The sequence below is a fragment of the Chinchilla lanigera genome, unplaced genomic scaffold, assembly GCF_000276665.1.
Source record: "Chinchilla lanigera isolate Chin_1 unplaced genomic scaffold, ChiLan1.0 scaffold00043, whole genome shotgun sequence".
Taxonomy (NCBI): domain Eukaryota; kingdom Metazoa; phylum Chordata; class Mammalia; order Rodentia; family Chinchillidae; genus Chinchilla; species Chinchilla lanigera.
Window position 1 is genome coordinate 17,157,058 of NW_004955444.1, and position 17,304 is coordinate 17,174,361.

A 17,304-nucleotide genomic window follows, 5' to 3' on the forward strand; every position below is an offset into this window, starting at 1 on the left:
CTGAAGGAAGCACATTACAGCTGGTCATGAGTGGCATGTCTGAATTGCCAGCGTCACTACCCTTGTGCGTTGGGTCATTATTGAATAAAATGGTACTTGAATGCAAGCAGATGGATACCGTATCTGACCTGATAACCTAGACACACGCTAAGTGACTAATGAGCTGATCACTAATATAATATGGATGTGATAGACAAAGTGGCAATTCCTGGCCCAGTGAGATGAGGGCAGAATGACTTCATATTTCGTCATACTAGAACAGTGCACAATATAAAATTTATGAATTGTTTATATCTGGAGTTTTCCACATGCTATTTTCATGCTGTGGTTGACCATGGGTAGCTAAAACTTCAGAAAGCAAAACCATAGGTGAAGGGGAAACTGCTTTAAATAATGTTTTCATAAATAGGCCTGCACACCCGCTGTGGTGGCGCACATCTGTAACCCCAGCACTGGGGTAGGAGGGTCATCGCGAGTTCAAGGCCAGCCTGGGCTCCAAAGTGAGCTGAAGGGAGCCTGAATTGCATAGCGAGACCTGTCTCAAAAAGACCATGAATGAATGAATGAATGAATGAATGAATGAATGAATGAAAAAGAAAGAAAGAAAGAAAGAAAGAAAGAAAGAAAGAAAGAAAGAAAGAAAGAAAGAAAGAAAGAAAAAATAGGCAGGCCTGCATGATTCAGTACACTTGAGAGCCTCACTATGTATGCCACAGTAAAGACAGAGTAAGTACTTTCTGCAGTTTCGGTGGGAAACTCAGTTGCAGCAGCAGAAATAGTAACACGGTTGACACTCGTGATGTGAACAAAAACACCTAAATATTTAAGGGAGGACGACATCTTTCTGAATGTTTGAAACTTTACAGCTCTGTCGGGAATGGGTGATTTAGAAGGGAGATGTCAGGCACAGAGTAGTCCATTTGCCCTGGTCACACAGCTGCTGTGAAAGAGCCTGAGTCCAGACGTGACACTCCTTATCACTGTGCTGCGTGGCACAGCCTAGCCCGGCTCCCTCGGGCTCTTTAGTTGAGAGTGTTATTTACAGGAGGCTCTCCGCTGGGAGCCAGGCCATGTTCCTGTGAGGATCATCTTCAGGCACAGTAACAATCTGAATCATACTTCAGTGGAACAGTGTACTATGTCCACACAAAAGCAGAACTATTCAATATACTATAGAGGCTAATCACAGAAAATAAGATACACATCTTTCCACAAATGAAGATTAAACCTGGGATAGTTCAGATGCACAGGCTAAGGCAGGTGAATCTGTGACCTCGCATGTGATTTAGATAGGTACATAATGGCTGTTGTTTGCATTGGAACATTTGAATAGTCATTTAAAGTTGTTACAAGGAATTTTATGTCAGTTTTCTTTCTTTTTTTTTTTTTTTTTTTTTGGTTTTTCTCCGGTACCGGGAACGGAACTCACGACCTTGCACTTGACAGGCAGGCGCTTTTGCCGCTGAGCTAAATCCCCAGCCCCTTTATGTCAGTTTTCAATAAAATGTCTTGATGTGATCTTTTGTCAGATCCAGTGATAACTGAAGAGGCATGTATATTCATATTATGAATTTTTCATCAAGTATTTACTGAATACTTTCTGTGGTTAGGCTTGCCCCTAGGTGCTGGGCATATACAGTGAACGAAACTTGGGAAGTGCATGTCCACACTCTGTTGGGAAGAGGTGAATTCCTGATCACTTTTAGAGTGACTAACATCTGTCTAGTGTTGAAAAATAGCTGTAGGGTGGGTCCCCCACCCCTGCAGTGGCCCTGAGGGGGAATTAGGTTGGCCCTTCTTTGGAAGGGGCTCGGATCTGAGTTGGCAGTCACTCCTGGCCCCTCACTGTGCACCCGTGTCTGTTTGTTCCGTACCCTTGTGGAAGGAGAAACCTTGCAACAGGAAGAGGAGGGGCCGGTGGGAGAACTACAGCTGGAGGATGATGGCTTCCTTCCTACCTCTGAGGCGGATGATAGATTTGAGACCCTGGAACCTGAAACATTTCATGAAGGTAGAATATATTTGTTTGGATTCAAGATAAAGTACAGCAGTTGTATTTATTAAAGTTTTTCTTAAACCTCTTTAAAGCAAGAAGTCAAAGCTTAAAGCTTCAGTTAAAATGAGTATTTCCCTAAAGTAAAGATATCAATTTTGATTCAGAGAACTTCTAAAGAAAACTCAGAATATACAGATTTCTCATACAGAGGTGAAACACCTCTGCAAAGTACTTTTACTGTATGCTCTTGCCAAGGTGCCATTTGCTACACAAAACTGATGGGATATCTGACCTGAGGACCTATTATGTACTCTTGTTCTAACACAAACTTTGTAATTGCAAACCGTAGAACATAATTCTTAACTTCTGTACTAGACATTGGCGAGCTTTTTCTCTTAAATAGCCAGGTCATATGTTTTTTGTGTTTTGCAATGGCTACCTTTGCTGTCATAGTGAGAGGCACCCACCTACCATGGCTACATGGGTAAGGATGGCTGGCTTTCTATAAACCTTCACTTACTGATGTACAGAAAAGTCCTGCTATAGACAGATGTATATATATTTTGTATGTATATATATAATAATTTTGTATGTAGGTGCTGCTTATTCAACCGGTTTCACTTAAAATGCCCAAATAGTCAAAAACATGAAGAATTTGATAACTTTAAGGTTAAGAGTTGTAGATCAGGATAGGGAGAAACATTCCTAGGAAGTTTATAAGTTATAGAAATCTTTATTTCTGGCTTAATCTTCAGTTGGGACATAGACTCAGTGTGAACATAGAAACTTCAATTTTGCTGGAAGTCTTCAAAACTAAAAATATTTACACTGTGTATATCTATTAAAGGAGATAGGTTACAAACTTGTCAAAGTTTTTATGCTGACCAGTTTGCTTTCTGGTGTATGCAGGTTAAGTTATCCACACATTTTTCTGCCTAGCTTCCAATCATAAATTTTCCTCCGTTCTTTCTTATGTCTTCATTTGTAGACAATGTACTTTGCTCCAAGAACTGGTAGGACAGGGCTAGAAAATGGAACACGACAGTGGATGTGAAGAGGACCAGGAATTAGCACTTTCTCTGGGTCTAGCCATTGTGTCTGTGTCACTCTGAATAAATCATTGTCTTTAGCCCAGGTTATGGAATTTGTCAGCCTTGTGAGGATATTGAGTGTATTTCTACTATTAAGCAGATATGTAATAGATATTTCCATTTTTTAATAATTATTTGATTTTAATGTATACAAATAAGCATAGATTCAAAATACATGTTTGCAGAATATATGTACCATTTTGTTAATATACTGATAATCAATCCAATTTTCTTTTTCCAGACACGGAGGATAGTTATCATATAGAAGAGACAGGTGAGACTTTCATATTATTCTTTCTTTCTTAGAGTGAATCTTTTCCTTTAACAGAGCCTTATCAGTATAAAAATATATTACAAATTAAAATTTTAAAATTAATATATTACATGCGCTGTATAGTTAATAATGTTATATATTTTCGTATAAGTGCATCTTGGTTAATGCAGTTTTTTGTTTTGAAGTGTATTTCCTGTAGTTGAAGTCTTAGTAGTAGGATTACTAGGTCAAAGGTGCAGTGGAATTGTTTGCATTGTACCCATAAATTGAAAAGTCAATAAAGGGTCAAAATTGTGATTTGTCGTACATGTCAGTACCATGAAGGCACAGCCACACTAGAGATGGACACATGACCTCTCAGAGGTACTTTAGCACCTCGTACTATTGTTGACTTGCCTGCAGGTCCTGAATGCTTTAACCATGTGTATGTATAAACACTAGCACTGTATTCTAGTCTGGGAGTAATGCCTCGGAGAGGACTTGGGTGTCAAAGCTAGGTGTGGTCTAAATGTGTGCTTCCCAAGATTCCTGTGGCAGATACTTTCGCATAGGTAGGAGCAGGACTTTTCTATACATCTGTCTTTGGCTTTCTGCCTGTCTTTGAGTGTATTTGCTGACTGCACTTGAATCTCTTATGCTGGTTGAAAATATAACTACTATTTTGTGGTTAGATTATAGATCCTTATGACAAGAACCATCGAATTCATCTTTGTGTTTAGCATTATGTGTGGTTAATACCTACTGATTCCATGAATGAACATGATTTATTGTCATGGTGTTTTGATTTTACATTCCTGTCCTTAGCAGGAATTGTGGTTTCCTAGTTTCTAATGTCATACAGTCCTCATTTGAGACATATTTTAAATTTTCTAATTATTTCCTAATTTATAGTTTTACAAGACCATCATCAGGATATGGAAGAGATAATGTATGACCAAGAAAACTCAGGTTTGTCAGTTTAAAAACAAATGATTTGTATTTCTGTTTGAGGTGACAGCAAGGACCATTTTAGTTCAGGGTGTGTTCATAGCACTGTTAGTAATTTTTCATTCTGTAGATACAGAAATTTCTGAGTGTAGTTCAATATTACATGAGGAGATGGAGACAAAAGGCAATACATTTATTCTTTTGGCCACCATTTGTATTTTGGTCTTTGTACACAGACATTAGAGAGACATTGTAGTACAGTAGACATGGGCTGGGTGAAAATCCTAGCTCCATTTTTTCTCATCTTTGAAACTCAGCAAATTCTAAAACTTCTTTTAAATTTCATTAAATGATAATAGTGTCTGTCTTACAAGATGTTATAGGGGAGAATTTAACTGTGAATCTTTTAGAATGGAATCTGGTAATTGTAGTGTTTGGTTTTTCATGTTTTTAAATGTGAATATTTTTTTCATTTTAGATTCCAGTGAACCACTAATAGATGATGAAAGATTACACCAAGAAGCAGGTATCAAGTAAACACTTTCATTGTGTTTTATTTTTATTTATTTATTTATTTATTTTTGGTTTTGGTACCGGGAACTGAACTCACGACCTTGCGCTTGCCAGGCAGGTGCTTTGCCGCTGAGCTAAATCCCCAGCCCCTCATTGTGTTTTAAATATTACTTTAGGTTTTTCAGGTGCAGTACTATGTTCACATGGTGAGAAATTAAGACGTGATATTAACCAGATTTTTTTTGGTAACAAAATTAATTCATTAAAAGAATACAGTGTACCCTTGATTTAAGAAGTCAGTTTGGGATGGGCGTGGTGGTGCATGCCTGTAATCCCAGCACTGGGGAGGCTGAGGCAGGAGGTTCTTTGCAAGTTCGAGACCAGCCTGGGCTACGTAGTGAGCTCAAGACCAGCCTGAACTGTATAGTGACACCCTGTCTCAAAAAGACTTAAAAAAAGAACTCAATTTGTTTGGGAGGGCTGGTTATAACTCAAGTTGGTTGTAAGTCAAGACTATTTTTCCCATAAGGAATAATGGAGATACCGATAAAGCATTCCAAACCTCCCAAAGCACCCCTTGACTAACCTTTTCATAATAAAAGGGTTGTATCATGTGTGTAATTTACTGTAAACACCAATAGTTTTCCTAGTGTATTCACCAAAATGTTATAAAATGTGGCTCATTTACCAGAAGCAATTTTGTACTATACTCACCATTCAAGTTTCACTTCCAGGGAGGGAGGATAAAGTGAAAGGTGGTTATTGTTTGGAAGGGGAGTCCTGTCTTACAAGAACATCGGGAATTTGTCTCTCTGGTGTCCTCTACTAGGGAGAGTCTGTAACCCACTGGAACCTGCTTCTGGTTCACTCTTACCCTTTTCACAACTAATAACTAATCAAAGTTCTGTTTCTGTCTTTTCTTAAGCACTGTTCTGTAGTGTGACATGACATTGTCACTAAGCAAGTGAATGCAACGATTGGCTTTTCTCTGTCTGGATGGGACTTCTGTACGAATGTTTGTAGCTTTGTCCACTTTTTCAGGATTTTCTTTATTTCAGAAGTACTTTGCTGCACTGATTGTTGATACTTCCCCCTCCTCTTCAGAAAGCTCCTCATCTGCCACTCTCTGTGGCTCAGCCAGAAGTCGCTGAAGTTCCTCTGTGGACAGTTCTTTTGAGTGTTCCTCCTTCAGTTCCTCAGCATCATCGCTGTCTCTCTGAAAGCCTATGGACTCTGCCATAGTGAGCATGTCATCAACCACAGGGTCATTTGAAGTCTCAGCCTTCTCTACACATCGATCAAAGTCTCTTTCCTGTACAATTTTAGGCGACACTTTCGGGTAGATCCGTGTCCTAAGAGAGACGTTGGCCCAGGATTTCTCAGTTAACCCCACACAGGAAAGGATGTTGCAGTATTCCTTCCAGAACTCCTTAAAGATTACATCTGTGTCTGAAATCATGGGATGTACTTCAGGAACTGTTCCTTAATGTATAGTTTCTTAAAGTTAGCTGTCACTTGCTGACCTATAGGCTGCAGTAGAGGAGTTGTGTTAGGTAGGAGGAACTTGACTGAGAGCAATGGCAGTTTTTCAGGCAGTTCTTCCAAATCTCATGGGTGAGCAGGAGCATTGTCCATGATGAGGAAAACCTTCAGTGGTAAACTTTTGTCCTGTTGATATTTCTTAACAGTAGGACACACAGCCTGTCTGATCCATTTAAGAAAAAGCACTCAGTACCCAGGCTTTTGAGTTACATCTCCACATGCCTATTCCTCATGACTTTATGTTTCGTGAACACTCTAGGGGTGGAGTGGTAAACCAAGAGAGGCTTTATCTTGAGGTCATCACTCGCATTGGCACATAGCAATAAGATTAGCCTATCTTTCATAGGCTCATGACCTGGCATGTTCGTCTCTTCCTGGAAAGGTATGCTCTCCTGACCATTTTCCTCCAGAAAAGTCCAGTTTCATTATAGTTGAAAACCTGATGAGAGCAAAAGCCATTTCTCTGTGTTGTTGTTTTGAAGTGCTGTATGTAATTTTCAGCAGCCCTTTTATCAGCACTGGCTGCTTCACCATGCCTTTTTGTGTTATGAACTCCAGTTCTGATTTTATAATTGTGAGACCAACCCTTACTGGCCCAAAATGTTTCACCTTATTACTCGTTGATCGATTATCCTTTATGAGATCTGCATTAATAGTCCTAACTTTTCACAAGTTATAGACTCAGATAGGCTGTGACCTGCCATCTACCTTTTAAAAGTTTATCCACACTAATAATAGCCTTTCTACCTGGTCTAACACTATTGATTGTGACTTAGTAAGTTGAGTAACACCTCTAGCGGCACTAGCTTCCTTATACAAATCTTTTCTCTGTAATATTGTTGATATGGTGGATTTTGATATGCTGTACATAATAGTGAGATCAGTCACACTAATGTCATTCTCATATTTCTCTACAATTTCCTTCTTTTCAATTGTGACTGCTGTCTTTTCCTTCCTTCCTTAGCTTCTTTTCTATCTTTTGGGGGCCATTTTGATAGTAGTAGTTATAGTGATTGTATAAAGCACTGACTGAAATCGCATCCACAGACACACATCTGGGCTCAGACTGACACATATGCTTACATACGCTTTTCTGGCATCCTGATTCTTCGTTTACAGCCATGCAAGTGGCTGGTTTTTGGGTTGCAACTCGAGACTTTGGTCATAAGTTAAACCAGAAATTCTAGTTGTGATCCAAGTTGTTTATATATGAGGCCAGTTGTAACTCGAGGATCCACTGTGTTGGGCATTCATATTTCACCTCATATACCAGCACCACTATAACAAAACAGGATGGGGCTGGGGATTTAGCTCAGCGGCAAAGCGCCTGCCTGGCAAGTGCAAGGTCATGAGTTCGGTTCCTGGTACCGGAGAAAAACCAAAAAAAAAAAAAAAAAAAAAAAAAAACCAAAAAACAGGATGTTAAATCCTAATGCTAATCTTGTACATCTTACTCTGAGAAATTTTTATGAATATAATTTCCCTACCCTTTTTATTGCTTTTGGGGAAAGTATTTATTGCCAGGTGGAACAATCATTGATATTTAAAGGAAAAGAAATCTATGTTTTAAGGGATTTTTTTAAAGTTGATTTTTTTTTAATGACTTATTAATCCTTACTTTGCTTCTTTCTCCTTTCCTTTCTTCCTTCCTTCACAGATGATGTAGCGTACCAAGACTATGATGAGCAAGGTGTGGAGATGCTTCTTAAGTTTAATCTATGTATTATTTTAAAATATACCTGTATTTTGACTATAAACACAGAGAATTATGTTTTAAGTTATAAACACCATAATTTAAAACATCCAAATGAATGATGATTTGCAGAGAATTCACTGTTGGAGCCTGTTTAACTACCCTAGTAGTTCTGCCTTTGTCAGAATAATTTCTTAAACTTTTCACAAGTTTTCTTAGGGGACAGTTACAAATTGTAAAAAAAAAAAAAAAAAAAAAGCTGATCTCATTATTTTCCAGGCATCTCTTTTTTAAAATATTCACAAGCATATACTTTAGTCTAATTGCTTGTATAAAGTGATCCCTCTCTTGGAGGTGCCTGATTTGTCATGTTGGGGATGGTTAGGGGAAGTCCAGTTTCAGGCCTAACAACAAAGTGGAAGAAATAGTTCTGTCAAATTTTTGGCATGAGCAGCATCCTATTCAGATATAAGCACTTGCTGTAGCTTTTTTCTTCCAAGCATTTCATGTACTATTTTATTGAACTCCATGAAGCAGACTATATTTTCCCTGCCTCTCAGGTGAAGGAAACAAGGTTTATAGAAGGTAATAATTTGCTTGCATTTGTATAACTAGGAAATGATAGAACCAATGATGTATCTTATATTTAAAATTTACTGTGTTAGAAGAGAGAAGTCAACTGAGTGTAGCTGTGTACAAAGTCAGAAGGATAAAGAAATGCGTTATGGTCAAATTGAGTAGAGAGGGCTTTCTGTGTTCTAGATGCTTTAGGACTCAAAAGAGTTTGTAGTTTCAGGTTAGTTGGTGAATCACTATTAAGAAAGTTAGAAAACCCTGTAGGTAGACTTGATGTGCTAATTTTTATGTAAGTGTTTAAGACTTAAGACCCTGTCAAGACCCATAGTGGCTAGAGGAGTACAAATCCAAAGAATTTTGGATCATCTTAGTTCGGTTCCTGGTACCGGAGAAAAACCAAAAAAAAAAAACTATAGGCTGTTTTATATCTGTTTTATAACAAGTTAAAGAAGTTGGCCTATGAAATTAGATCTCAATTTTTCCAGTCCTGAATTTGGAGGAAAAATTAGGAATTTAAAAATGAAAAGTTGTATATAGAGGTGGGATTTGAGATACTGTTATTTCTCCCTCTCATTGTCATGTATGTATGTAGGTATGTATTTATTTATTTATTAATTTGGTCCTGGGAATCAAACTCATGACTTCATGTTTGCCAGGCTGGTGCTTTACTGCTGAGCTATATCCCTGGCCCAGTCATGTTTTTAAAAAACACATTAAAGGGGCTGGGGATTTAGCTCAGCAGCCCAGTGCCTGCCTGGCAAGTGCTAGGTCGTGAGTTCGATTCCTGGTACCGGAAAAAAAACAACATAAAATATGTTTTGAATGTATTTTATAGGCTAGGGCTAGAGGAATTTAAAATCAGATAGGGAGCATCACGTGTGAGATGACTTCAAAGTGGAATCTAGGTGATACTTTTTTTTTTTTGGTTTTTGGTTTTTTTCTGGTACTGGGAATCAAACTTACGACCTTGCGCCTGCCAGGCAGGTGCTGTGCCGCTGAGCTAAATCCCCAGCCATCTAGGTGATACTTCTAACACTAGCATCACGAAGAGTGAAAGCGTTTTCCAAAATGGTTGCAGCAACTTGCACTCCCATCTGTGAGCTATGAGCAGTGCCATTGTTCCACACCCTTCCCAGTATTTAGTCCTATTGGGATTTTAAATTTCTGCTGATCCAGGGAAGGGAAATGCTTTGTAGTCCTCATTTGTATTTCCTCAGTTACTAAGCAGGCCGCCAGTCTTAGGTGTTTGTGTCACGTTCCGTTTCTTCTGAGAGGTTGTTCAGTATCCTGTCCACTTTCCTGTTTGGTGGTTTGTCTTTATTAAAGTCTCTGTGTTCTGTATACAACCAATTAGAGGTTGTGAAGATGTCCACTTTGTAACTTGTATTTTCAACTTGTGTCTCTTGAAAGTCATAATGGTTAATATAGTTGAATTTATGAATCATCCTTCTAGTTTCAGGCATATGGTGGTTTTGTCTTATTAAAGAAATCTTCCCCTACTAGCCCCCCAAAAACAAGGTATAAAATTGAGCAACATGCTAAAAAGAATGTTGTAAAATAAATATATTTTCGTAGGCAAAATATCATAGTAAATATAATTTAAAATGTTAACAAAAAGGTAATGAGTATAATCAAAGGGGGCATCGAGATATGGTAGGATGCTGTGAATCATCTTGATATAGAACATAAACTTTTCCAAACACAATAGATACAATGGGATTATTCACTGTACACTAAAAAGATACCTTTGTGCAAATTTAGGAGCCAAATTCTGAAAACCAACTAACTGCATGGAAATGAAGCAAAACTGTTTCAGCGGGAGATTGGAATATAGAATATTCTATATTAAACTCTCCGTTTGCCAAACCAGAAAGCTCATGGTTTGATAGAACTGTTAACACATACCAGCTTCTCACATCACAGATATGCTAGAAAACTTCAAACCTGGGAAGTGAAATTGCAGTCTTAACTGTCCAATTGATTTATTTGTTCATATATTCCATATTTGTTATCTTGAATCCCTAACCTAATAGCCCAAAGCAGCTCCAGTGAAGGAGCACATGGTGCTTATTCTTCTGGACCTTATATTTTAGCAAGGAGGTAGAAAATAATAAATAATTTCACTGTGGAGTTTTATCAGTTGTGGTAAGTGCTAGTGAGGATTAGCATAGTCTAACAAATGTCTTAAAGAGATGTTAGCTGGTTTCTGGATGAGACAGCTGCAGCTGAAGGCAACTGGAGAAGCGAGGTGAAAGGTGGCTGGAGTCCTGGGAAGTCTGATACGAATGTATGAGAATGAGAAGAGAGGTGTGGCTGACATGACAAGGTGGTCCAGGTCCAGAGCATGTCTGTAGATGAGGTCCAGGACTTCATCTTGACCTTAGGGTGCCACACAGGGGCACTGCAAAATCAGGTTGGCATTTTGAAAAGACTGGTAGGCCAGACATATAAGAACTAGCGAGAAGCTGGGCATGATGACGCACACCTGTAATCCCAGCACCGGGGAGGCTGACGCAGGAGGATCATTATGCGTTCGAGGCCAACCTGGGTTATGTGAGTTCAAGACCAGCCTGAACCGTATAGTGAGACCCTGTCTCAAAAAGACAAAACAAAAAACAAACAAACAAAAAAGAAAACAGAAGTACACAAGAGAGACAAGAATAGATATGAGGAGGTAGGTAATTGATGCACTCCAGCTCGATCTGTACTGAATGAGAAGCTGAAGGATGTGAGCTTCATAAAGGGGATGCTCTTTGGGATCTTGGGCTACTTTGGGCCATGCATGACAAGCACTGAAAACATGACCATGGTCTAGTGCCACAGTGGCCTCCTTGGTGACCTTGACAAGGACAGTTTGATGGGGCAAACCGGACAGAGATGATAGTAGTTTAAAGCGAGGTGGTGGCAGCAAAAGTGGAACGGAATGGTCAAAGCTGAGAAATGCATAGAAGGTACATTTGACAGGATTTGACGTATAGGGTTGCTAGAGAAGAGAGCAAGGTGCCAGGAACTGTGCCCCTCTTTGGGCTTCTTGCCTGGTAGCACTTTTTCCCTGGAGGATAGGGCAGGGCTGGAGTGCAGTTTCACATATGCTGATAATGATGTTGCTCTGAGACATTAAGAGGAGCAGGCAGACAAGCCGTTCGATGGTACATCTCTCTCAGAAGGGAAGTGCAGCTCATGGTTTTTAGGGTCATTGCAACCAAGCTCTGGGGTCCTTTAAGGAAAAGATAGAGGTGGCTGAGACGAGGTCAGGTAGCTTTAAAGAAAACCCTCATCTCCCTGCTAAGGAAAGTTTGACTTGATAAGGAAGATTGAGAATGAGAGATGAAAGACTGTGTAGTGGAAGCTTGTGTGGGGAGAGGGCATATTGCTGAGAGACCCAGGAAGGCAAGGCTGGAAAGCGTACATCACACTGAAGGAAGTGCTCTGTGGCCTGCCCAGCAGGAGCCTTTTCAGGGGTATACTCTGGGTGGAAGACAGATGCTAATGGACAGAGGAGGGAAGGTGAGGAGAGGAGATGTCAGAGTGAAATGTCAGTGACTGCTGGAAGAAATTAAATTGCAAAATGAGGGGAGAAGGGTAAAGGGAAAAGTCCAGAGCAGCGCTGGTTTTGTGCTTGAGGTCTGTGTTTAAACGCTGCTTTTCTGCTTAGGGTAAGGGTGTGGACACATTCCCTGCATCTCCATCTTCCAAATGGTATCAAAAGGACAGTGTGATTTAACCCCAATTCGGAGAATATCTAAAAGGTGTTCAGACAGTCTCCTTTACTAAATAAATAAAAAGTAATAAATCTCTGAATGTTTGGGGAAAATAAAAATGTGTGCCCTTAGTGTATCAGAAAGCTGGAGGCATTCTGGACGATCAGTTGCTGAGGAAGCTGCCAGCCCCTGGACATGGGAGGGGACATGCAGAGGAGCTTTGGTTTGGAGCATGGCAGAACGGCTCCTTACACTGGAGCGGAGCTACTCCAAGCCCTTTACCAGCAGAAAACAGCAGGGCTGGGCATTGGGCCCTGGTTACTATGGCAAATTCAGAGCCCGTGTTAGTAGGGAATCTGCCTGGTTATAAACTGAGATCCAGGTGATTAGAAGGGTTGGGCTTTTGTTAACCCAAAACCACAAACACAAACAGGAAGAAAATTTTGAAAGGAAATTAGGTGCCACTTGGGAATAAAGAAATTAGTGAAAACTTCAAATTAGTGATTGGAAGAGGTGCTTGTGTTTTCCTCACTCTGTAGAAAGGAAGCATATGATTCTGCCATCTCCTCTGGCCGAATAGTAGCCTATCTGGAATTTGAAGCCAGGCCTGTCTCACTGAGTTAATCAGATTTGTTCCTACCCTGTTCTGTAGTCTGTGTTTCGCAGTGACCAACTCTGTAGGTTCAAGCATTTATAAGATAGACTGACACCTGGAATGAGTTTTTTCAGTTATTGTTATCATTAAAGTTATGCAATGCTAAAAGCTTATTTTTTCTGTTTGCTCTATAGTATATGAACCTTCAGAAAATAAACCGATAGAAATTTCAGGTGAGGTTTTTTTTTTTCTCCTGTAAACAGATGTTTCCTACAAATCAGCCCTCAACTTCATATATTAATGCTTTTATAACTTGTGGGTAAAAGAATAGACAAAATAAATGGATGACCTGTTTAAGTCACTAAGAAATTGATGGTTATTGTCAACATAGTTGTCTAGGGCGTCTGCAGTGAGATTGGGTCTAGCATGTCCCACAGATAGCAAAATCTGAGGATGCTCATGTTCGTTATATAAAATGGTGTAGTATTTTCTGTAGCTTATGCATACCTTATATGTACTTTAAGTCATCTCTACCTTACTTATTGTGCTAATGCAGTGTAAATACCATGGCAATAGTTATTGTATTGTTTAGGGAATAATGATAAAAAAAGTCTTTGCATTTTCAGTACAGATACAGTTTTTTTCCCAAATATTTAAAATCCTTGGTTAGTTGAACCTTGTAAATATAGAACCTGCAAATAAAATAAACCAGCTATTATGTTTATTTCATAGTGCAAGTTTTATCAGGGATAATACTTGATGCATTCTTTGAATACAATTTAGAAATCAAAATTGATATAAATACTGTTGAATCCATTCATAAGAAGACCCCGTCTAAAAACAGGCAACATTTACGGATTAAGAGTGGCTATCAGTTGCTCAAGGGACCTGAGTGGAGCTGAGTTAATCTATGTTTGTTTGTTTTTAGATGATGCTATAGAAGATTCAAACATAATTTTAGAAGGTAAGTTCATTTTATACAAATAGTTTTACTTTTCATATTAAAAGTATGTTTATTCAACAAATATATATTGAACACTTCTTATTTCTTACCTATACAGTGTTCTCTTGGAGGTAGGAATGCTAGTGAATGAGATGGAATCCCTGTTTCCATTGAGGCTGGCATTCTAGTGACCAAATAGATGAATAAAGTAACCAAAGAGTATAACTATAACAGTGGTGATAAAACAACTTACTGTGAAAAAAACAGATAAGAGCACAAAAGGTTGCCCTGATCAGGGGTACATGAGCACTTCAGAGAAAGTGATCTGGTGAGAAAGGCTTAGCTATGAGCAGAGATGGCTTGAAAGTGGGGTCTTTTATGTTGTTATTCAGCTGAGGGGTGGATCCCCCCTTTTATGGGAAGTGAGGAGATGGTTTCTGAAAAGTAAAAATAATTGTATATACTGTATTAAGTAGACACACTATTCAACTTAGGCTTACATAGTTCTGAAAAGCTACAAATAATATTCAAGTATATTATTTTAGTTGCTCCTCAAATAGACCTGAAGGAGGAGACCAGACAAAGATCCTTGTGTTAGTTTACTGATGAGAAACTGAAATTGGAGTGAGGTCAGGTGAGGCCAGGCTAGCCGCTGGTCCATGGGTGCAGTGGCTGAGCCAACGCCAGCCCTGGCCTGAAGTTGATGGTGTATGAGCTGTGTGCTTTCACAGTAGCAGGCTGCCACGCAAAGCATGAAACAGGGAGAACTTTGCTCATAGAATAACTCTTAGCATTCACTGTTGAGCAGCCACTTGTTAGTTTTCAGGTTAAATGCTACCTTTCTTTTTCTGTGTTGGGGATTGAATACAGGTACGACACCATTGAACCATGTTTCCAGCTAAATGTTAAACTGCTTTTGAGCTTTGTTTGGCAGACTGCATAATGGTTTAATTTTAGAAATGGTGGAAGATGTGGAGAGAACAGGGGAGACTAAGTTTGCCTTCCTTGTCAACTTAGCTGTGGGAGAGACCCCTGCATGGGTGCTGTGGCTCCCTGTTTACAGCAGGATTTTTCTCCATGTAGCAGGGATGGAGTGAGTTGAGATTTTCTCCCACCTTCTGTTATTCACTTCTCTATAAGCACTATTAATTTTTTGAAGAATATCACCAAGTCTCCATTTTAATTCAGTGAGAATCAGAAAATGGAAACACAAATCCCCAGGAAGAACTTCATCTAACCTCCTCTACCATTGTTTTATGTAAATTAACCAACATCATCATGTGCAATTTGACCCCACCTTTTCTGGATTAGGTATACATTTTTTTTCTCCTGAAACTTCCACATGTTTTGAGAAGCTGAGAGACCACTGTGGGAAGTCTCTCTGATACACTGGGGGAATCTGGTCCACATACCTGCAGCCCACTTGTAGCTTCTGTGATGGGCTTTTCAGTACCTCAGTGAACCCAGGGGATTCATCATCTTTACCCAGCTGCTGACCTCCTCTTCCCTCATCTTTACTTCCCTTGGCAGCTTGCATCAGTGTATCTCTGGATTCGTAAACCAGAAACATGGGGCCCATTAGTGAGTTGTGTTCTCCCATTCTCTGTAGCTAAACCCATGTCCTGTTGATAGACTCCTGTAATGCTTCTCCAATCCATGTTTTTTCTCTGTAGCTCTTATACTAGTAGTCTACTGGGACCCTCATCTTCCTGGATAATGGCAGTAGCTTTTTAACTGACCCCCTTCAAAGCCATATTTCAACTAGTGTTAGGGTGATCTGTGCAAAAATCCGTATCTCGTTGTATCAGTCCTATATTTATGTCATTCTGTTATTATACATCTGCATCAGAAAGGCTATTTTCAGTTGCAGATGATAGAAAACAAAACTCACCTTGGCTTAAGTTAAAAGAGAAGCAAATTAGTTAGGGCCTTCAAAGGAATTTGGGTTGTATGTCATAAAAATTTATGGAAATACTTATAGTATAGTATAATCAGACTTAGGTTTTGAAGGATTATTTTACTCCTACCTAGCTGTAGAATGGATTGGATAGAACAAGAATGGATGAAGGAACAAGAAAGGATGAAGGAACCGCCCTGTCAGGGAAATGACTGTGGTGTCCCAGAGTGAGATCATAGCTTGAGAACCGAAAAGTGCTGAATTCGAGAGTTTTGTTTGAGACAGGATCTTGCTATGTAGTTCAGTCTGGCCTAAACTCACTGTGTAACCCAGGCTGGCCTGGAACTCAGCAGTCCTCCTGCCTCAGCCTCTTGAGTGCTAGAATTACAGGCATGCGCCACCATGCCCAGCTTGGGATTTATTTTATGTGACATTTTTTCTTCAAACCCAGAACCTTGCACATGCTTCACAAGTGTTCTGTTACTGAATTCTGTTTAGAGGTATTTACACTTAAAATTGATGGATTTTGCTAAAGGTTGTGAAGCAAAGATCGGGTGGATTCAAGGTGGTATGACCACAGACCATTGTGAAGCAAAGAGAGGGAATAAAAGAGGTGTTTTTCATTTGCATAATTCCCAGACAGTGGGGCCATTTATTGAGAAGAAGAAAACTCGAATGTCGAACAAACTAGGGGGGAAGATCAAAAGAGCCACAGTAGGCATTTTAAGTTCGAAAATTATGTGAGGATATCCAAATGGAGCTATTAAATATTAAGGTAAATGTACCACTGTCAACTGATTGAGCAAGAGCTGAGATGAATATGAGTGTTTGCATCTGTCATCTTGGAGGTGGTGATGAACCCGTGGAAGCCAGTGTGGTGGTTCTGGAAGTGAGTGCTTACGAGAGTGGAGTGGCTGTCCTGGGACGAATGTTGCTGAGGACCTCCAACCTTATAAAGCTCAATGGAGGGCGAGCAACCAGTGAGGCAGGAGGAAAGTATGTCGAAAGGAAAAGATGGAATATGTTGCATCTTGCTGAGTGGCCCATGGGTCCCACGACTGGGAATTGCCCATCAGGTTTGGCAACATTGAGAATGTTGTTGGTCTTCTCAGAAGCCATTGGATAACTGGTGGGAGAAAAAGCCATACTAAAAGAAGTGCATTCAAAAAGACCCAGGATAAGAAGAGACAGGCTACATACATTAAATAGGTAATGCTTTCAGATTGTGCTGATACAACTAATTTGTTATTTCATTTTATGAAATCATATAAAATGATATAAAAATAAATCATATATCAAAGTTTTAGAGTTTTTATGATGTATATTTTTCAGAATAAAATTCGATAAAGATTTAATTTAACTTGAAATCGTAGTAGCTTTCTTAAGTGAAGAAAATAACAGGAAGTGTAATACATTAATCGTTATTAGAAATGTGTTTGGTTATTCTTTTCAGTTTCCTTTCATGTAAAATATTTCCAAATATTCTATTTTTAGCATGCATCATTTGTATAATTAGCAAATTGAGACAAAAAAAAAATCAAAATAGCTGCACAAAT

The 17,304-nt window shown here is 39.3% G+C and overlaps 1 protein-coding gene across 2 annotated transcripts in view; it reads left to right on the forward strand.

Annotated features, from left to right (window-relative positions):
- Positions 1-17,304, forward strand: part of Asph (aspartate beta-hydroxylase) — a gene marked incomplete in the record, with an annotated part of 204,907 nt that overhangs the window by 40,998 nt on the left and 146,605 nt on the right. Inside the window, 7 exon segments of one of the 2 annotated variants that reach the window (XM_013518174.1) lie at positions 1,883-2,011; positions 3,329-3,361; positions 4,253-4,309; positions 4,767-4,814; positions 8,001-8,033; positions 13,103-13,141; positions 13,837-13,872. In XM_013518174.1, the coding sequence (XP_013373628.1) occupies positions 1,883-2,011; positions 3,329-3,361; positions 4,253-4,309; positions 4,767-4,814; positions 8,001-8,033; positions 13,103-13,141; positions 13,837-13,872 (375 nt within the window). 2 annotated transcript variants of the gene reach the window in all.